At 38.0% G+C, this 22,804-nt stretch overlaps 1 protein-coding gene across 2 annotated transcripts in view; it reads left to right on the forward strand.

Annotated features, from left to right (window-relative positions):
* The window catches only part of SNAP25 (synaptosome associated protein 25), a 52,553-nt gene that overhangs the window by 23,750 nt on the left and 5,999 nt on the right, over positions 1-22,804 (forward strand). Inside the window, exons 2-6 of one of the 2 annotated variants that reach the window (XM_063316165.1) lie at positions 8,328-8,463; positions 10,069-10,110; positions 13,855-13,903; positions 18,556-18,673; positions 22,500-22,625. In XM_063316165.1, coding sequence (XP_063172235.1) covers positions 8,392-8,463; positions 10,069-10,110; positions 13,855-13,903; positions 18,556-18,673; positions 22,500-22,625 — 407 coding nt within the window. In that variant the 5' untranslated portion in view covers positions 8,328-8,391. The remainder of the gene's footprint in view (positions 1-8,327; positions 8,464-10,068; positions 10,111-13,854; positions 13,904-18,555; positions 18,674-22,499; positions 22,626-22,804) is intronic. The other variant, XM_063316172.1, reaches the window with a different exon arrangement.

Consider the following 22,804-nt stretch of genomic DNA (forward strand, 5'->3'; position numbering starts at 1 on the left):
CTTCCACTGACTCATGCAAATCACCAATACAATTGCTCCTTCCCCTTATATAAAAAAAGAAAGTTTATGTGTGTGTGTGTGTGTGTGTATGTTTCTAAATCAATTTCCCTCCCCCTTAAAACAACATCCATTTAATTATTTCCTTCCTACCACTATTCTATATATTTCTGTCCACTATAATAAAAATCAAATTATAAAAAGATATAAGTTATCTGCTTTTATAATTAATAATGCTACAACAGTCTTAACCCTATTAAGTTTAAAAGCCAAAATAGAATATTATTATATTTTATCAATACTTTTTAAATCATGCAAATAAAAAATCCTGTAAATCTTAGTAAAACATGGCTTTGTTTTGGGGATACCATGATAGGGTGGAGCCTGTTAGATGGTTATATGACACTTAAAGTTTGTTTTTCTGCCATTTTGCTTTTTGTTTGTTCATTTGTTTTTATCTTGTTTTTATTTTAATTTAAATTGGTTCTTTTTCATGGTTTTTATACATTCTTGATTATTTTTATGTATGCCACCCCGAGTCACTAAGTGAGATGGGCAGCTATACAAATGTGATTAGATAAATAAAATCAATCAATAAACTCTCCTGCACGGGAAAGGGAAGGCTTGATCTTCTGGTAGTTACCAATTGAATGGAATGGATTTTGCTTTATCTTTCCATGAATTTGCTGATCATGTGACTGGAACTAATTACCCCCTCCCCACCCCCACCACCAGCATCATCTGTATCCTTGCCAAGTTGACTGGGTGCAAAAGGGAGGGGAAATAAGTTCTGTGTCTGTATTAATAAAAGATCAATCTTTCCCTGCCAGTGTGTGATTTAATGGTTGACTACACAAAGCAGTGTGTGTACAGAGTACGGCGAGAGCTGGAAATGGTCGTTTCAACATCCTATACTTATGGCCTGACCTGAGAATGTGTAATACCAAATGCTATTATATCCTACAGTGCGCCCTTTGAGCAACTTGTTCATAATAAGATTCCTGAATAGAGCGCACCATAACCAAGAATTAAAAGCCACGGAAGCAAATAAGCACTATTCTGAGGAAATGAGCAAGCAGACATTATACTTGGCTGCAGTCTAATGACAAGTCCTGTGGCTAATATAATTTCCTCTTCAGCCCCCAAATGCCAAATGCTATAAACTGGCAAGGCTCCATGTTTGATATGGTCAATCTATAACATTGCAGGAGCATTGCATTGACTTCCAATGAATGGTTCAGTGTGAATGCTTTCATGATTTTGCATTGAAATCAATGAATGTACCTGCTCCAGGGATAGTGGTGTAGCTTAATTGAATCATTTGTATATTTTAATGAGTTGCTCCTAGGAATCTGGAAATGTTCTTTAATGTTACTATTGAATGGGCATGTTTGCAACCGCTGATTTGGGTGAGTCTTGGTGTACTTTTTCAAGACTGGCATAGTAGCCAACACAATGGGCAAGACCTAGGTTCCAAGAATCATTCCAGCCAAATTATTGTCTTGTTCTCAAGGCTGATTGACAAAAGTGTATAGGTCTGGTTCATTTGGCACTCAACTTTAAATAACCTTATATTGAAACAACTCTTAACTTTCTGCTTTTATTTTGGACCATACTGACAGTATCTCCCACCTTGTGATTGCTATTATTTCAAGTGATTTATTCAGAATTCATAGAATGGAACCTACAATTTCAGGAAAGCCAAAAACAAACAAAAACAGGTTTTGAATATTCTTGGGATCAGCTGATAGATGAAACTTTCTTACCTTTCATATAGTGTCCCTGTATCAATACTATCAAAGATTCTTCAGGCTAGTTATTACACCTTAGGGCTGGTTGTGTTTCTAATGTCTTTTTACCTTCAGAGTTGCTCTTTCAAAAACTATCTTTCCCAGTAAAGTAGCATAGGGCAATTAATTTCTTTTATAATCTCATATTGGACTTTTCCTCATCAACCTCACCAGACCGTTGGAGATTCAGTATATAAAGAATTTCAGAGAAGAAACTCAGATTTCTATTCTTGCACCAAAGATAGGTAATAATATTTTCTGTGTTCCTCTCTCTGTGGTCCCTGGACAAGAACAGGTTGCCTGAATCATACCTTCCTAAACTGTTCATGCAAGGGATTGCAAGATTGTAGAAGCATCTTGAGAAGGCTGACTTTACATCTGAGCTATGCACTGGTTGTGTGAAAGGTTTAGCATGTCATTTTTGCATTTGCAAAGGATTCAGAAAGAGGGAGGGAGGGAAAGCTAATCTTTTGCTTTTCATGAGTCAAGCAGGCACTGAGGGGGTATAAACTGTTCTTTCCTTCTCTTCCTCCCTCCCTCTTTGCTCACACATTTGCCTTAGTCACCGACAGCTATTATTCCGTTAGTCGTGATGTACACTTTATATTTCCATTGGTTTAATCATATAACAGTGCTAACTTTAAAAAAAAAAAAAAATGAAATATTTTGGTGGAGTGTAAGTAGAAAACGTGCTACATACACCAGAGAGAGTGGATCTACACCTGGATTTTCTGTGTTTGAATCTTAATTGTTATTATACATTCAGACAAGTCCACATGTGTGGGGTGTGATATCAGATGTGACTGAAAAGCAGCTGCTGAGTCTTTTTTTCCCTGCTGGACCTCTCTGTCTGACTTGACTGAAAACAACAGTGCCTTCTGCTTAAACTATTATGAAATTATTATAATTAGGGGTCCAGAAATTTTCAGGAAAAAAATAGAATAAATTTCTTTCCCTGTGGCAAAATAATACAGTATTGCTCTTGCAAAATATTACTAATATCAGTAGTATTACTGGGGCAAAATAATAGTGATAGTCATGATAAAAAGTGCAGCATCATTACTATTGAGAGCATAATGTTTGCCTTAAATCAGGGAAAAGAAGGATTAATGGGCATCAGTGGGGCTCAATATTATGCTTCAAGACTGGAAGCTGGAAGAGCAGAAACAAAACTGTTTTCAACTGCAAGGTGATACTTAAAATTAAATGTTATGCTTAAAATGAAATATTCTATACAAAGGGAGTGCCTGCCATGTTCAAACTCTTTTGTTGTGGATTCAGAATTCTCTCTTCCCAGTTTTGTTTTTTTAAGCCATGTCTTAAAAAAACAAAAAAACCCTAATTATCTTCAGCTACTTTCCAAGAGGTGTAGAATGTGTAACCTGCCAGAGTTTGCTGCACTGAATCAGCCAACATGGCCAATGGTAAGGAATGATGGGAGTTGTATTTCAGTATCAACTAGAGCAGTCTTTCTCAATCTTAGCAATTTTAAGACAGATGGACTTCAACTCCCAGAATTCCCCAGCCAGCATGCTGGTTGGAGAATTCTGGGAGTTGAAGTCCACATGTCTTAAAGTTGCCAAGGTTGAGAAACACTGATCTAGAGAACAGCAAGTTTTTAATCCTTGTTTTAGAGATATGAAACAGTAGTGATCTCTCCTTGAAGAGATGTGTGTGTGTGTGTGTGTGTTAACTAGACAGTATGCAAGTTCCTCTTGAATAGATAATGGATGATCTCTCTGTGAACATATATACTTGTGTGTCTGTGCCTACTTGTCCGTCCATCCATCCATCCATCCATCCATCCATCCAAATGATACAGCATGCAAATTCCTATACCTATTATTTTGCCAATAAAACCTAAACATGCAATTCCTTTCCCCCTGTTTCATTATCAGTTATAGTCCCAGTATACCGAACTGACCACTTGACCAGAAAGAAAAAACTGAGGGGACAATTAAAATATATTTGTTCTTTAAAAAAATGTGTTTGTTGAAAATAAATGAAACATAGCTTAAGATCCAGAATAATAATAGAAACTGATACTGCAGAAAGCAAAAGACAACCATCCCCCTCACTCTCATTGTTTGGGAGTACATATAAATACATCTGTAAACTTTTTTTTCTTTATTGTAATGTTATAAATCTTGATACATTGTATCATTTCAATGCAAATTTCAATGCAGTAATGTTTATATAATTTGGTTAAAATTATTAACATTCTATTATTTAGAAAACTTGAAGTACTGAAAATAAAAAGAGAAAAGTAAAAATTCTATCAGTATTAATCGCAATTTAGGATGTCAGTGTTACAAGCATCACATTTTTTGAGTTTTTATCCAAAGATGAACATAACATTAAAAAAAAGAACTGCTGCGATTCACATCAAAGTATTCGTTATATGATAATAGTTTCAGTCTTGAACTAATTAATATTAAGATCTCCATTGTATTGTTCATTTGTGTGTGTGTGTGTCTATTGATAAAAGGAAATAAGAAATAGACAAAGCAAATTTAACAAAAGTTAAAATACCTAAAAAGTAGGAAAAAGATAAAAAAGGAAGTAATAATAATAACTATTAATTTCTGACTCCCCCTTTTTATACATTTCCTAATTTGCAATACTTGTAAACATTCAGGCCCCCTTAAAAGCCAGGCTGTTGATGGTTATATTTACCATACTGTGTGATATGTTGTAGGAAGGGGAACCATTCCTGCTTTGATTTAGTTTAGTTAATCTTAAGGGGAGGTCGTTGACATAACCTAAATATAAACTTGCAGAATCAAGAATGCACTGTAATGCTGTAGTTTTTTTTATGTTAGTTTCTCAACATTCAAACCAGGTATAACAATAAACTACACAGCACAACTGCTGTCTATCGTTCTTGGCATGCAGATAAAAACAATGGCTAGCACTACTGTACTGTATAAGCTTTTGTTCAACAGTTTTTCAGATTCCTGCTGACGGTTTATTTTCTGGAAACAGTGCCGTTTTGTTGCGACCCACTTGTGAATATTTGAACATCAGTGTGAACTACACAGTAAGATAACCCATTTTCTCCCAGCAATAGACCCTTCCAGTCTGGAGTAGAGGGAGACTGGAGTGTATTTGCTTTGGAGTTCAAATTATTTTTTAAATGTTTGGAATGCAATTGGAAGGCACCTTTCCCAATTTAGCATGATCCAGATAATGAAACAGTCCTCTCTAATCCTTTTGAAGTTATGTGTTCAGTATTGGCCTCCTGGGCAGATACCAGATTTTTGTTTCACGTCAGGGAGAGAGACTCAAAAATGACTTACATAAAAATGAATCAGAGACTTCAGTAGAGATGATTGCTAATCCCTGCTTGCTTGCTCCCTCCCCCTACCCCGCTCATGTTTGCGGGGCAGCCGTTGTGTCAACAATCTCTGCAGTTGCCTCTTGTTCATTTTTAATTAGCACAGATACATGTTTCACAAGGAGAGTGCTGTCTCCTGCACAAATGATTTGTCAGCGAGGGAAAGCAAACATTAGCCAGAGCTGAAAATAATGCTCAAGGTGAAATTCCACTTTCTGTGGAGGCCCAAAGCTTTCAGCAGAGTTTATCCATTAGCTTCATTAGATGCTTGAGGACTGGTGTGTGTGCATATGTAAATTTTACATACTTTGACTACACTAGGCCTCTCTACTTCCCATTTATTTCATATTCTTAATGGAAGAATAAAATTGGATGGGGTAGAACTTTCCATTTCTACCCTCCAATCTGGATGATGTTGTATAGGCAGGGCTGCAGAATGACTTTTGTGGGCCCTGGGCACTTTTATTTATTTGTATTTATTTATATTTTGAATTTGGTCACCGCCCATCTCACTCAAAGAGTGACTCTGGGTGACTCTTTTGCCCTCATGGCCCCTCCCTCCATAAAAAGAATAGTATTAAAATGATACTTCATATGATTTTCAATACTTTCTTCATATTTGTACAGAGAAATAGGGAATAGTAAATAATAGATGTTTCATTTTGGAATAATAATCAGATGTTGCTGATTAATTATTATGACTGTTGTCTATCATCAGTTACTAAATTTTAGAATTCACACTAAATTTTACTATTCACACTAAATTAACTAACTATGCTAACTGTAGGTTATGAATAGGATCGTTGGTTTGATGTTCAAAGTTTGTGCATTTCTTTCCTGTTTTTTTATTAAAAGGCATGAAAGTAACTTTTACTTCATTTTTATTCTTTCTGATTTAAAACAAATTAAAACATTTCTGTGTCTAATTGGATAAGTTGGTCCTGTGTATAGGGCACATCCAGATAGCCAGTGACCTTTCCTCTAGTCCTTTAGGCAGCACAGAAAAATGCTAGTATAATATGCTGTGTGCCAGTAGCTATTTCTGTTCTGCCTCAGTAACAGATCACAACTGAATAAATGAGGTCATCTTTATGGCAGTTCTCTTGTCCCCTAAATCTTTGTTCATTTCCTTCTCTTCCTGTGAGATGGTGATAATAATATTGATATGTCACCAAGTCAGTGTTGACTCTTAGCAACCACATGATAGATTTTCTCCAGGAGGGTCTGTCACCAGCACGGTCCTTCAGGACTTCCAATGGTGCATCCATTGCTGCTGTAAATGACTCCATCCATCTTGCTTCTGCTTGTCCTCTTCTCTTTCCTTCCGCCTTTCCCAGCATTAGAGACTTCTCAACAGAGCTAGGTCTTCACATAATGTGCTCAAAATTGAACCTGGTTATTTGAGCCAGGGGTGAGAACCTGATTTGATTTGTTTGATGATCCATGGTATTCTCAGGAATCTTCTCCAACACTAAATTTCAAAAACTTCAATACTCTTCCTATCTTGCTTCTTCAAGGGCCAACTTTCACTTCCATAGAGTGTCACAGGGAAAATCATTACCTGCACAACTCTGATCTTTCTTCTTATGAGAGCTAAAGAATAGTATCAAAAACAAAAGAAGCAGAAAAACTCTCATGTTCAGCCTCCTCTTATTTACATTTTAAGACCAATCCAGCAGAGGCTTTCAACTTTTTCAGCTATTACAGAAAGTAGGGTCAGTCTGCTTATAATCAGAGAGATCAGAGATAAGTATGATTCCCTGTTCCCCTTGTGTAATCAGCAGCCCTGTAAGAAAAAGTGTCTGTTGGTGGAGGTCCTTGGTACACTTGGGGCCCTTGTGTTCTTCTTTTTTTTTGCTCTCTTGCCTACTTCAAAGTATCCTACTTCTGCCACATCATGCAAAGACCCAGTTCTCTGGAAAAGGCTTCAATGCTGGGAAAGGTGGAAGGAAAAAGACAAGGACAACCAGCAGCAAGGTGAATGGACTCAGTTACAGTGATGATGGGTGCACCATTGGAAGACCTGAAAGTCTTGGGGACAGATTGTCATGGAGAAAATCTATCTATGTGATCACTAGGAGTCAAAAACAACTTGATGGCACATAATCAAGCAGTCATCTTGCCTGCAGAAGAGTTCTCGAAGACTTAAAAGCTTACATGCTATTTTGTGATGCCAAGATGATCTAATAATTATCCTATGGTGGAAGAGAGGATTTTTTCCAATGTGTGCATGCATCCATCATAAAAACATCCATTGTATGGGAAATGTCAAGATCACAGTTAAAAGCATATAGTTACATAATGGGTTCTGGGATCCCTAAGTCTGGAAGTCTGGGGCACTGGAATAGTTGAACGATTGTGATTTTCAGCTCCTTACCAGTAACAGAATTTCTATCGTATCTCAGTTCTGGAGAAGTGTGGAACATTTGGGACAAAACTAGTGCAAATACTTTCCCCTAGCATCCGTACTTTCCCTGGGCTTGTTGCTTTATCAAAGTTGATGCAGTATCTGTATGAAACAGAAATGAATCAGTTCTGCTTCGTGATTGCACCAAACATACATTTGGGTTCCTATTCAGGAGAATGACTAATAGCCCAGGAATAGCACAATATCACCTTGGGAACAATTGATGAGTGCTTTCTCGCTTATAAACATTGCCTGCCTCAGTTAAATGGCTTTATGAGGAAAGCCATAAGAGTGTTTTTGAAAATACAGGTATTGACGCACAAGTAATCAGGAACAATTTGTTGGTGAGATCACTAATCTAATGTTTTTTTCCAAGTACTTATTGTAATATGCAGATGTATACCTTGCAATATGTATAACTCCAGTATTTATTCTTCCCTAATAATATGTATATTCATCAAGGTATTTGTTCCTCATAATTTATTGTACTGTATTCCTTGTATTAAGAGAGCCAGTTTGGTGTAGTGATTAAGGCACCAGGCTAGAAACTGGGAGACTGTGAGTTCTAGTACTGTCTCAGGCAGGAAGCCAGCTGGGCCAGTCATACTCTCTCAGCCCTAGGAAAGAGGCAATGGCAAACCACTTCTGAAAAACCTTACCAAGAAAATTGCAGGGACTTGTCCAGGCAGCCCCTAGGAGTTAACGCTGACTTGAAGGCACAAAATCACCATCATCATCATCATCGTCGTCATCATCATCTTTGTATTTATTTATTTTTCTTATTTCTGCACTCTAGGCTTGCAGACGGGACAAAAATAACCTGTTGATCCAGAAGCCCAACCAACACATTCATAGCCACAATGGCAGAAGATGCTGATATGCGCAATGAGCTAGAAGAAATGCAGCAGCGGGCTGATCAGATGACTGATGAGGTAAAGAAAATGACAGAAATTATAACAGAAAATTGTAGCTTTGTGTGTGTGTGTATACATACATACAGTATGTGTGTGTGTGTGTATCTGTGTGTGTGTATGTATGTATGTGTATGTATGTTTGTAATATTGTAATAATATATGCAATTATTACAACCTTCCTCAAGCTGATTTCTCCTGAGCCACTAAATTTAAGTTCTAACAGCCTTTCCCCACTTGTACTTAACCATGGCATGAACATTCCCTAGCAACATTTTTTTTCTGCCAGGTCCCCTTGATGTTGCCATGTTCCATTTGCCTCATCTTGCCCACAACCCATGAGTGAGACAGGCTTATCTTTTCCTCAGCTCTATCAGTGATAAAGTGGGGTTTTCCCCCTGTTCTAACAGTGTCCAAAGGCAATCTCAAGATGTATATCATTACACTTTATCACCTTGGAAGGAATTCAGGTAATTGTGGTGACTTGAAACAGAGGCAACAGAGGCAGAATAAGAACTGGTAGCTGGAATAGCAACTCAAGGACAGGTAGATAGCACTTTGACTTAGCCTAAGTGCAGTACATGGAGCTGAGCATATCTGAAGGGCAGCAAATTGGGGAAACTGCCTTGTTCATTTACCTGTCATTTGTTGCCTTTGAACTAGAGTACAGATTATAACTTGAAACTACCTTATTAAAGCTAAACTTTCCCCATAGGGCAATCAAAGGAACTTCCCCAGTTGTATCTGATGAAACTATGAATATGCTTTGATAACCTAGTTTTTCTGCCATGTCCTCCTCATACTGCTGCCACCCATACTTTATGCAGCCTTAAGTAATCTTTGGCTTTTTGGATTTAAAGTAGTGTTTTTCCCCTCAAGCAGGCAACAATTAGCAGCAGTTTTACCCTAGCTACAATCTGATAGGCTTCACCAACTAACCCTGATTGGTGTTGCAGTCATGTGGTGGCTTATGGATGGGATCAGCCTAGCACCTATTGGCCATGTTAGGCTGGGATGGGCTTGCCTCCTCCCCTGCAGTCCTTGGGCAGTGTCCTCCTGGCCCATTCTGGTTTGGACAGTGGGAAAAGAGAACCAGCCTCTTCCTTGTATCCACCAGTTCTCTGAGCTGATCCCTCATTTTGAAAGAAGCATAATCCCAACCAAGAGATAACAGGCTTCTCCTGCCTCTCACCAGTTGGTTGGGTTACATTTAAAGATGATTTTAATGCTTTTTCAAAAGAGTGCTAAATCTTTTTTGAAAGCAGCCCAAGAAACAACTGATGGACACTCAATGGTGGGGGTTGGGTTGTGAAGTGATATCTTTCCCACTTCAATGTGCAGTCTCCCAAACACCGTTAGCTGCTTGGGGGCTTCACTGACTAGCACTAAGAGGCTGTATTGATCCTTAAGCTGGGAGAGGAGGGTCTTTGTTCTAGAACCTGGATCCTACCTCAGAGACAGCAGAATTTATTGTCAATGGCAAACGTTTTTGGGCCCAAACAGGTACCCTGTGGATCACCTGCGCAGGATGGAATATTTGACCAACGTACTTGGTCTTATTAATGTATAATTAAAAACAGTTTGCTAATGTTAACACTGTTTTGTTTTGTTTCTTTTCTGTATTAGTCGCTTGAAAGCACCCGTCGTATGCTGCAGCTTGTTGAAGAGGTAAGGGTTTTGTGATTTATCTCGAATCTTCCTCCTGGCTAGCAGGAGCTGAGGCTTCTCAAAACATGACAAATCATCTTTTTGTTAGACATACATAATGACTTTTCCAAAATGGAAAATGGTTCTTTAAGTGTTTTCTTTAGGGTGAATACACAGGCTCACACTGCTAACATGAAGCCAGAGGTTTCATACGTATGTGCCTTCCTGTGGAACAGTGATTGAGTCTGATAAAGTGCATCCCATTGTAAAGCCTCCTGCAGCTGGAGGTACAGTATATGTACATAATATTTCCAGTGCTCCTGCATATGGCCATGTAAAATCAGAGGGAAAATTAGGGAAAATTAAAACATCAGTGTTTGCTTGGACAATGAGACAGGCTTTCATCCAATATTTAATTCTATTAGAAATATTTTGAGATTAGAACAGATAAACCCCATAGAATATGAAGAGTGAGCTGTAAAAAGATATTGGATTGGACCTAGCCGCATTTAAGGTAGAATGATGAAAATCAATAGGATTTAAGTTACCTACTTTAAGCCTCACTTATTTCAGTGGATCATTTGACACATGATTAAAATTGGATTACATTGAAAACAACACATATAAATACATACACATCCTACTGTTCCTTTTGATGTTCAACAGTCTTATGCAAAATGGCAAACAGAATAAGAAAAGAATTGGAAGTAGTTAGGAAAAGAAATTGAGGGCAGGAGATTGGGGGTGGGGGAGAGAGAGAAAATGGAAATCTCATTAAATCTAGTTTACACCACAGATCCTACATTGCATACCACAGTGTGGGCATGCTTGTGGTAAAAATGGACTTGGGCTGCACTTGTGGCAAACCACCCAAAACGTACCCAGCATCATGCCCTTACCATGAATAGGGTATGCTCCATAGGACATGGGTATGACTGAGGCCAATAGGCTAGTCTGCTCTTCCTCTGACTTATTCAGCAGAGAATATCTGTAGCTCAGGGTTGAACTGTGGAGTCCTTGGTGCTCTCTTACCAACTGAGCTCAGAGACCACCAAAGACTCCATGTTATTCAGAAGTGCTGTGTTACATAGACAACCCTGTCTTAGCAAAACACAGATCACATGCATAATTTCTACATGGCAGGTATCCTCATAAAAGCACCTTGAAAAGGAAATAATTTGAGAATGGTGGCAAAGCTATACAAAATTCCAGTGTTATCATTGGGATCAAGTAGTTAACTTGTTAACTCTTAGAAAACTATAACCTATAGTAATAAAGCACAGGAAATGAACAGCATCTATTTATTTTGAGCTCAAGTTGCCAGGAGACCAGTTTGGTGCAAATCTCATCAGCTGGCCAGCAATCTCCAAGCACTTTGATAGTAGATTGGGGTTGATTTCTTTTATTCGCGCATAAAATGAAAAGTTTCTGCGGGACTGTTGGGCAGCAGTGTTTTTCCTGATTTAATAATAACACCATTAATTTGCAATGCTGAACAGTTCAAACACTCAGAGAGAAAAAGGAATTAGAATAACGTTTCAAAGCTTTGCATATGTACTATCTTTGTGTAACCTGTACCTCCATACTGGAAGGTTCATTAGCACCCTTGTATTGCACATGGAGGTGAGAATGAGAAAAAAATGTGCTTAGCTCTTCCTTTGACCATATAATGTTCTGGATTTAAAGTTTAGAGAAGCAAAAAGCAGCAGCAATATTAGATTATTAAATATAATTTAATTTTGTATTTGCTGGGTGAGTTTCCCCCCACAATCTAATGGAGAATTTTGTCTTCTTCTGAAAGACAACATTCTCTACACACTTTCACTAAGTAGAGAATTTGGAATTTACATCTCTCTCAGTCCCTGCGAAACATTCAAGAACCAAGGTCCAGATTTCACATTCAGATCTTACTATGTTTCCTTTACGTTTCTTCAGCCTTGATTTGACTTTTGTGGACGTGACATTATGTACATTAGTGTGACTACACATAGAAGTATGCATGGACTCCTGACTGAAATAGGCTGAGTCAGAAAAAAATTAAGAGGCAACAGGGTTGAAGAAAGGCTTCTCTGAAGTGGGGCACTTCTGAAGTTTTCTTGGAAATCTGGAGCCTCAAGAGACATAGACAGGGTTTCCATATTAGCAAATACCATGGTGGAGAGGAGAAGAATTACATTTTTTGTGACTAGTCTGTAATCGCAGTAAACAGTTTTCACAGTGGGATGTTAGAGGAACACTGAAGTAATTATATTGCAGGACTGATCCAGTGTTCTGTTTGTTTCCGAGATCTGTCTCCCAGGTTTAGGAAAATTAAAAGAATTTTGGTGGATCTGAAAGAGTGCAACATTGGATGCTTAATACTTTCTTTTAGTACTGCTTATGTAGAAAACATGACAAATGGTACTAGTTTTTCATTCATTGTAATTTTGTAGTCCCTGCAACTCTTCTCCTGCAATTGTTCTAAGAAACTCCTGTACCTATGAAGTATGTCATTTTCATACAAAGTTCCCCAAAAATAAGCATAGGAGAGGGAGGAAATACAAATCCCTCTTCACATAATTTTAAGACTCCTTAACCTGGCCACCCTGAAATACTTCATTCATTCATTCATTCATTCATTCATTCATTCATTCATTCATTCATTCATTCATTCGATTTCTATAGCCGTCCATCTCAACAAGTGACTCTGGGCGGCTACAAGTGATTTCTATCTATCCTTCTGAAAGGTTTTCAGTCTTATTTATTCATTGTGATCATATGGGAGAGAAATCTAAAAATTAGTTTGGATGAGGTTTTCACCCATGCATAGGTTGTGGACAATAGTTTCCTGTCCTTTCATTCCTATCTGATTCATCTGTCTACTGTAGACAGGGCAAGCTACTGTATATAAACAGGGAGCAAACCCCACACTCACCAGCACTGATGATGTTACCTAGTCAGGTAATGAAACGTCTGCAAGCAAACAACCAAGCTCAGAGGGCACCAAGGACTCTTCATCGATCTACACGTATTTTAGCCAAAATCCTATCCTAATTCCATACTGGATAGTTGTCCATATTTAAATAGTGTGTGACATGGACAATTTAATAAGCAGGGGTCAATTTCTGTGGTTAGTTTTCATGTTTTTGCTAAATATTTTAACATATACATAAATAAAATAAAGCACATGCAAACAAAATTTTACATATGCATGTTCAATTAAATGCACTAATATGGACATCAGTGCCGTGTGTACATGTTGTGATCTAGCTCCACCATCAATTATAGAGAGCTTGGAGGGAAACAAAGTAGACCAAAATAATAATAATTTTGAAACAATAGTTTCCTACCTTTAGCAGAACAAAAATTGAACCATCATTTTCTAATGACTTCTTCCTTCTAAAATTATCTAGTGTTGCCATGAATCCCAAGGTGAGTTATTCTAATCTGGTGTCCTCCAAATAGCAACACTTATTTTATTTTGAACCAGGCTGGCCATTGTTTAGACTATAGAATTACCCTCCAATAGCTCCAGTGTTGGGACTACAATTCTCAGAATTCCAGTAAGCATCCAGAGTACATCAAGATGGGGAAGGCTGTCTTTGTGATACTGATGCAATACCTATTTCCTTGTTTCTTTAATACTTAACGACTGTATCCGTTACTCCTTCCTATTAACTCCCTTCACTGTTTAACTTTGATTTTGATTATTAGCTCTTTCACTAATTTCTTTCTTTCTCTATCTCTGTCTCTCTGTTTCATCTTGTTATTCTCACTGGAATATAGAGCAAGGATGCTGGTATCAGGACCTTGGTTATGTTGGATGAGCAAGGAGGTAAGTTCAGATCATTTATCTAAAAAAGGATCTTTTGAGAACAGTGAGTTAGACCAATTGCTACTAACAGCATATACTTGGACACATGCTTGTTTATAGGTCTTGATTTGCAGCCATGTAAACTAGGAAGCTGTTCCTAGCACAAGTCTTTTTTAGTATCCACTAAAATGACAAAAATCCTCTAACCAGAGCTATAGTATTTAAAAGTGTAACATTGCAGCTTAATGTTTCTTTGAAGGACAGGTTACTTTGGAGATCAAGTTCTCTTTGCATTCTGGAAGAAGAAGGAATTTGGATAATGCAACTTGAACAAGCCAGATAATGGGATAAACAGCACAGCTGCATAAAGGAAATAGTCAGATCTCACTAGAAACTTTCCAAAATTGATATTGGTGGTTCAAGGCTACAAATGATTCAAATTATGGAAATGTTCCATATACTTTAAACCATTTTCTGTATACTTTAAACAATTTGGATTCAGTTTGGCTGTTTTTATTTTATATGCACGTTTGATGAATTACATCTCAGTTTGGGGAAAAAAATGTAATTTTCATATTTCCACAGTTGGGACAGCTGTACTTCCATTAGACCATGTACGTCTCACAGATAACCCGATTCATAAAACTAATGTTAATCTCAAAATTATTATATATTATATAGGTTAGGGCTCTGATATGGATTATTTGCTCATGACAGAATGCCTTCAATTTCTCTGGATCTTCCCCTTGACCCTTTAAGTTTCCTAGATCACTTGTTTACTTTGATGTTGAAGATAATTTATAAGACTCAGCTGTTCTTAGAACATAATTAGAACATTAGAACAGCTTTACTGAATCAGGCCAAGGCTCAAAAGGCATTTCATTTCTAACAGCAGACAAGCAGATGCCTCTGGAATGCTTGGGAGGAGATGCACCCTCGCTAGCTTTTGTTCCTCTGTGACTGGTATTTGGAGATAGCATACTGCCCCCAGTGCAGAGAAAACATGAGTCTTCAAGATGAATTGCCTTTCATAGTCCTGTTGTCCATGAATTTACCCATTTCCCTTTAAAATCCATCTGACTTAATGGCCATCAGCATATCTTGTGATAATAAATTCCACAGTTTAATTATACACTGTGTGGAAGAAGTGTTTTTTATTCTCTGTTCCAAATCTTTCAGTCATGTAATAGCCCCTGATCCTAGTGTTCTGAAGGAGGAAGAAAAACTTCTCTCTGTTCACTTTCTCCATACCACACCTAATTTTGTACACTTTGATTATATTCCTCCCTTGGTTGTCCTTTCTCCAGACCAAATAAGAGATTAAGAGTTTATTTCTGGCTCTTTAAAAATCAGATCATCAATTTAGTGTTGAAATGATCAAGGTGCTGCCCACATGAAAAAACACAGAACATTATTGAACACAGGCCAGTATTCACTAAAGAAAGACAATAATAAGTGAGTTTGAAATCTTCGTGGATCTGTAGGAGGAGTGTGAGGGAAAGAACCGACAAGTTTTCAGAAACATTGAGGTGCTCTGTAGTTATCACAAAGGTCTCTCCCATCCAGGGGTAGTCAGTGATGTCAAAAGGAATGGGGCTTTGCTCACTCAGTCCTGCCTGCCATTTTGATATTGTTGACTGCCACTGCAGACATCTGACTCCACCCTCAATATAACAACTGTGTGACGTCTATGCAAGTTTGTGTTTTTGAGTTTTGTGAGTTTGAGAACCATCTGGCATTAGTAATACAAGCTTTGTGTTTCTTGGCTCAGAAGAGGAAGCACAGCTGCCAGGAGGGATTATTTGACCCATGCCCTAAAGGACAGAAATTGTCTTTCAGGGTGAACTAAATGCTACTAATATCACATGAAAAATATCTAGTACAACACCTCAGTTTTAGTCAGTTAATTCAAGTACATGCTCATTTAAGGTGTGTTACAGGCCACAAGACTTCCTTTTGACTGTGGCTATAGTTAGTGAGAAAGTATCCATGACTCATAGCTCCACAAATGCATCTCAGAAGGCTTTAATTGCCCTGAATCCACAAAAACATACTCCAAAATCAGCCTTGATACTGGAAATCTAAACTATCAATGCTTCCTTTGGTGGACAACCTGTAGCCCTTACACTGCATTTTTTAGCCCCTGGAACCTTGTCCAGCTGTGCTGCTGAAATTCAGAGGCACACTGAATTATGTGGTGGTTATTTTAAAATGTAAGCCCCAGGATAGGCTTAAAATGTGTGCATTTTGCAGGCATGCATGAACCACAGTGCCTTCTATGTAGAAATAATCATTCATTGCATCAGGCATTCACTCCTTATATCTTTTCGTCTCCTAGCAATTGTCCCTGAATTGGCAGGAAAGTACTGAAATATAAACTGCTGCTGCTGCTCTAAAGCCAACTGAACATCATCCTAGCTGAGATCATCCTTTTGGGCCTGCATTAACTTTCTTTAATTTTGTTTACTAAATGTACACTTGGCAATTAAATAAAATGTCAGATCAAGTACAATGAGTTAGGGGTGCAGATTTTTTTTTTTTCTGAAGTAATTTTGATTTTAAAATTCCTGGAAAATCCACATCACTACCCAGCAGCCATCTCAAGCACCCTTGTAATTCATGCTGCTCTTTCAGGATGGATTATGACAGATGGGTAGCTCCCTCTTCATCTTTATCTTCCTCTACCAGATCCTTATCTCTCACCTGCCATATAGAGATTGGAGAAAGAATAAAATCTCTGAAGCCAAAAGAGAAACCACAACACTTTTTCTCTCCAAACCCATCCTTCGATTGCAATAGGCTGGCCTTTGATTTAATGACTGCAAATTGTATTGGTTTTTATCCCCTTCTTTATATTATTCCATATGAACATGAAGATTTTAGTTCCACTGCAGAAAATACAAATAGAACCTGCTTCATGTCGCTCATATTTCTTTTTCTTCTTCTTTTCCCCGTGTAAATGGAATTAGTCTTTCCTTTTTAATTAAAGTGTTTCTTCCTGACTTTGTTTCTTTAGGGTGGAGGGTGGGGACCAATGTGACATGCCATTGAAATGAATGTGTTTATGGTAGTGGAAAATGACTGAGATTTAGAAGGAGTCACTGAGGGGACAATCCTATGCATACTTTGCTGGAAATAATTACTGCTGAACATAATGAGACTTCTTTTGAAATAAATATGCACTGGATTGCACCATATGATTGTTGGTGCAATCTCAAATGTTTACTTTCTGCTGTTTGGCATATCTTAATAAGAATAATGATTCTCAGCCACTTTTTTAAAGGAAGTCTGTAACTAATTCAAGTCTACGCCAGCACTGGCTCAGTGGTATTTATAAAAGTCACTTATTATTTGCATATAAACCCAAATAGTGGGCTTGATATTTATGTTATACTGTTCTAATGCAAATCAGGTGTAACTCCATTAAAGTGAAAGGAATTACATTGACCTAAAAATGTCCTGGAAGCTGTGGGAAGATCAGGTAAGCAAGAAATAGCTAATTATGCCCATCAAAGGGGGAAAAAAGATGATCTTCTATTATATTTTTATCTATCCATCTATTTATCTATATATCCCATCTGCTCTGAATCTCCCTATGTCTATGGTAGTCTATCCATCTGCTTCTCTGGACATGGAACTGGGTCCTGCACTTTATGTAATTCCTTCTACTCCACTGGGGTCACTCCTGGTATATAATAATGTCACTGACAGAGGAATAAGACCCATGGTCTTCTCTTCTTTAGAGATGGACCTCGGCCCAAAATTCAGATCTGAAGAGCCTCAGTCTTTGAAAAAAGTTTGTATCTGGACATGGATCTTAACTCAGCTACTCATATCCATTCTAAATACCATTATTAACTGTATACACTTCCACCAACTCTCAAAGCAAACCAATTACATTTTCAACCATCATCAAACTCAAAGACATTTGTAAGTGGAAGTATTGTAGATATTATCCATGGAAGGCTATCATTTAAAACTTTTATTAATGTACACAAACACATTATAAGGTAATAATCCCATTTCTTTCTTTTTCTTGGATGTCATTGATGTCTTAGTAACTGGATGTATTGTATTATGTTTCTGGACTCTGAGGTATTTGACAGCACCTCCATTTTTTACATTTTTTTGTTCTGATTAGCAGGCATCAAGCTCTTCTCCATTCCTTTCTTTTGTATATGGATGTATGTGTGTTTTATCATCTTAGTAAAGGGCACCGTTTTTTAGCCTCTAGGTTTGCTTCCATTTTTGCTTCAATGCATCAGCTGCAATTAATGCATTGAGATGCCATCATAATAATTCTGTTTCTCCATCCACCATTTTTTTCATATCCTGTTGAAGACAAACAGCTACAACTTTTTTAAAAAATCAGTTCATTCCATACTGTCATCCCTTTGTCCTGACCAGAACAACTCGATCGCGTTGAAGAAGGCATGAACCATATCAACCAAGACATGAAGGAGGCCGAGAAAAATTTAAAAGATTTAGGGAAATGCTGTGGCCTTTTCATATGTCCTTGTAACAAGTAGGTACTGGGTCCCAGCACTGCTCTGTAGTGTCCAGTTCTTTGTCATGAGTGAATGTCTGAAGTTTTTTTTCTTTTTTCTTTTTTTTTTCTGTGTCCCTTTCCATCTGCTTCATACTGTGGGGATAAAATACTTGTATTTAATCAGAACAACTGGAACGCATCGAAGAGGGAATGGACCAAATCAATAAGGACATGAAAGAAGCAGAAAAGAATTTGACGGACCTAGGAAAATTCTGTGGTCTTTGTGCCTGTCCATGTAACAAGTAGGTGCTGCCTGCCTGCCTGCCTGATTTTTGGAGCACCCAAGGCCGATCTCAACAAAGCCTTGTGACGCTCATCCTTGCTTAAGGCACCTGGGCAGGATGAGCATGTGGCATGCAGAGAGAACAGTTCTAGTTTCAATGCATTCATCTCATAGTGTAGACCAGAGGTTCCCAAACTTTTTGGATCGACAAACCACTTTGACCCTGTCTCTAAATCCCTCCTCGGCTACCCACTACTCCTGCTATCAGCTTTCAAATTTCCAACTTCCAGGGAATTGGTGCGGTGGGCAGCAACCTGTCTCACAGCTTGTTCCCAAGTCACGTCTTGCTGCTATTTCCTGGAAATGTGAATGCTGACACAGTGGCACATGGCTTCACATCAGTCCCAGTATGGAAGAGGCAGTGGCAGTCTGCATGTCACTTCCCCTCCATGGTGGGCCACTGCTGTTAACATGTCGGACAAGAGGAGAAGTATGGTTCTATGAACTACTTACTGCCAACTCAGAGCTCAACAGTGGCTTGTGCATTTATAGATTGGGAACCACTGGTGTAGACAACAGCAGGATTACAGTAGATGCATTAAAATCAGGCATACCACAACAAAACCACTGTAAGCATTTTTCAATTATGACAATTTCAACATTTTATAGTGTGTACTATGTAGCCTTAATCATTTAAATTTCAAAAATTACGGCCCTACATAATCTTTTCTTCCCCTGAATAGCCTTTAAAGGAATCATTCTTGACCATGATTTATGGCTCAGAAATACATAAAATGATTATTTGGAAGAAATACAAAAAAAGATTTGGAGATACATCTTGTTCGCCTTGTTTGATCCCAAGCTATGGGAAGTAAAATATTGTCAGAAAAAACTGGATCCATTTTGCTCATTGCAGCTCTCCACTGAGTAGTGTAACACCAAGAAAAAATGTTGAAATATACTAGATCTGCTTCCATATTACTGCCATAAAATGAAAATGCAGCATAAAAATGTGATGCATCAACTTTAAAGATGATAGATGATAGATAGATAGATAGAGATAGAGATAGAGATCGGTGCTTTGATGAATAAGAGATTTAGCATGGAGTGAATTATAGTACAGATGAATGATTAAAATAAAACGTTTATAAATATTGAAACAGGCCTAGAATGACAAGTGTGTGTGTTTGTGCATGTGAGCATGCACCATGAGCACATGGGCTTGCAATGTACTGTATATTAGCCTTTTGTTTATAGTCCAGCCTTTGGTTATTCACTCAGACGTCTGGAATGAATAATAATTCTAATAATTAAATTGCTCAATCCAATATTCAGGTTGTTCTGTGATATGTGGTCAGGCTGGGAAGATTTTTTTTTTTAATTAAAGAAAAATATTTGGGGGCTGCTATATTTCTTGTATTTACTAGAAAGACTGTATCAGTCCTCCCAAGTAATCCTGTTTAAAGCATTATAAACTGGTCAGATGTCTTAAAGAATAAAGAGAGAAACATAAACCTGTGCAGTTTTTCTACACAGGTTCCCTTTCCGACCCCACGATTCAGTGCTGGCAGTTTGATTTAGATTTTCTGCACTGAGGATTGGCTTTCCTTACACTCAAAGCCATCCCAAGTAAGAAGAGTGCAGTGCAGCTTTGTGTCACAACTGTGTGATTTAAAGGCAGTGCCTTGAATGGGAGTAACAGGAGTTCTCAGGAAATTCTAAAAAGGCAAACAGTTCTGCTGAACTTAATAAATATTAAGTCTATATACTTTCTCAGGATCTGAACTTCAGAGTAACTTGTGCTTATTTGAAAAACAAAATCCCAGGATGGGCCATGGAGTATTAGACCCATGGTTGGTTGAATGGTAGTGTGAAGAGAAAAGATGGTAAACCAACAGCTCAAGTGGAGGTGGACAACCTGTGGCCCTCTAGCGATGCTGAACTCCACCTCCCATCAGCTCTGGCTAACAACACTTGTGTTATACAAAGGAGTTGCAGCCCAACAATTTCTGGAGGATAACGTATTGCTCATGCCCAATCTGAAGCATGTCTCCATTCATACTGTGTATGGTGCATACCTAATTTTCCAAACAGCACTCTACTCCTGTTGCTGTGCTTAGTCCAGTTAAACAGCCTTGTCTTACACATTAACCCCCAAAACGATTGTAGCACTTTAAAGGCAGAGTTATTGTTATCATATGTATGGAGCACATCTTGTTGGATTTACCACCAAGGGGGCATGCATAGGATTAGAGCTCTGCAGCATAATCCTAATCATGTGCTTGTTCAACATAAAGTCAACTGACTATATGGTAGGCCTCCTCCATCTGCAAAGACTTCTGACCAAAAGCAATGATTTTCAAAGCAACATATATGCAATGAAACACATTGGCAACTACCACTGCTTGAAATAAGAAACCAAATGAATGTTTGAACAGATACGTTCACTGTCTTTAAGAAGCTTTTAAAGAGTGCCAATTTGGGCATATATTGGATGTTTATTAGTGTTGCTGGACATTTTCTGTTTTGGAGGAGAGCTTGTTTTCACATGCAAACTTGTACATATTTAGTGAATACACTTTGCTGAAACTGGTACTGTTTAGGTGGTTCTAACAACCCACCAAGTTTATAATCTCAGATAGTAATTTCAATTTGTAATCTCAGACAGTTCGCCATTAAAATATGCAAGGATGCTGCACATATTAATATTGCCTGTTACCACTGGTATGCCTGGATTTTAATTATTCTGTGGAGGCTCAGTCAAAGATGGTTCTTCTGAAAAACTGCATATTTAACTTCAGACGGTATCTCACCAAGACACTTTCCAGGACCTAATGTTTAAAATTCTCACAATAACGGAAGATCCATTTTTGCCTGTACCCCACTTGCTGTGTAGGCTGTATAACTGCTAGTGCATTAAGAGAATGTCGGACCACGGGGGCAGCTGTGCTTTACTGAGAATGCTTCTCACTTCTTATTCATGCCTGAACCTGGTGCATGAAATATATCTCTCTATATATCTTTATACATACATAGAGGAATTTCCCTTTCTGATGCTCAACCGCTACACATGCTTGTATTCTTTCTTTCTTTATTTATTTCCCTGCACTCATCCCAATATGGCCTGATTTTACTTTCTGTCTCTGTGGATAAAGGTTTGTACATCAACTCTAGATATATAATTACTCTTTCCAAGTACCGATATATTATTAAAATATCTTGTCAAATTGCCCCATCACGCCTTCTGGCAAAGAAGCCCCTGTGAATCTCCATTCTTCTAGTATAACATTGGAGAGATTGTTCAATGTAAAAGTTCATTGTGCCACATGTTAAAGAAAGGAAACTTGGCCACTGTGCTTAAAAGGAGGCCAGGTCTGTTTTTGTTTCATCTTGGTTGTTTTTTTTTAATCCAAGACAATGTCTCACCGTGATGTGATGTACACACTTCCCTTTGCAGTTATGTTTTCATGTCTGTCTAGAAGTGCAGTCCCTGCACATGGTGTCCAAATATACATGTACCATGAAATATAGCTGAACGTTTTTTATTCATGTTTGTTTATTTTTGTGTTAAGCAAGTCAACCCTCCAAAAGCCACCAACTTGGCAGTGATGATTGACTCTATTGGAAATGAAATTTGCAAGCATCAGGGTTGTGGCAGCAAATAAAAAAGAAAGGAAATGCTTTTGTTCGACTTTATGATATATCGGTATACCAGAATGCCCCCTTTCTCAAAACAGTTCATTTGCTTGACTCAGCTCTTAGTCTGAACAAATAATGAGAAGATGTTTTGCAGTTGACTCTCCCCTCTCTTGCTATGTTGTTGCTAACCTGCTGTTTTTGCATAGGCTTAAATCAAGTGATGCTTATAAAAAAGCCTGGGGCAACAATCAAGATGGAGTTGTAGCCAGCCAGCCTGCGCGTGTTGTGGATGAGCGAGAACAGATGGCCATCAGTGGTGGATTTATCCGCAGGTGAGGATTTTGACAACTTTATTCTTCCTTTTAAAAAAAAAATCCAGTCTTTCCTTCCTTCTTTCCTGTTACTGGCATGCTGAAGTGTGTTTCCAGATGGTCCTATTGAAGGTGTTGGTGTTGTTTATTCCTTAGTTTTTAGTGCCAAAGTACATTAGTCAAGCTACACCAAAAATTTC

Source organism: Candoia aspera, chromosome 1 (genome assembly GCF_035149785.1).
Source record: "Candoia aspera isolate rCanAsp1 chromosome 1, rCanAsp1.hap2, whole genome shotgun sequence".
Taxonomy (NCBI): domain Eukaryota; kingdom Metazoa; phylum Chordata; class Lepidosauria; order Squamata; family Boidae; genus Candoia; species Candoia aspera.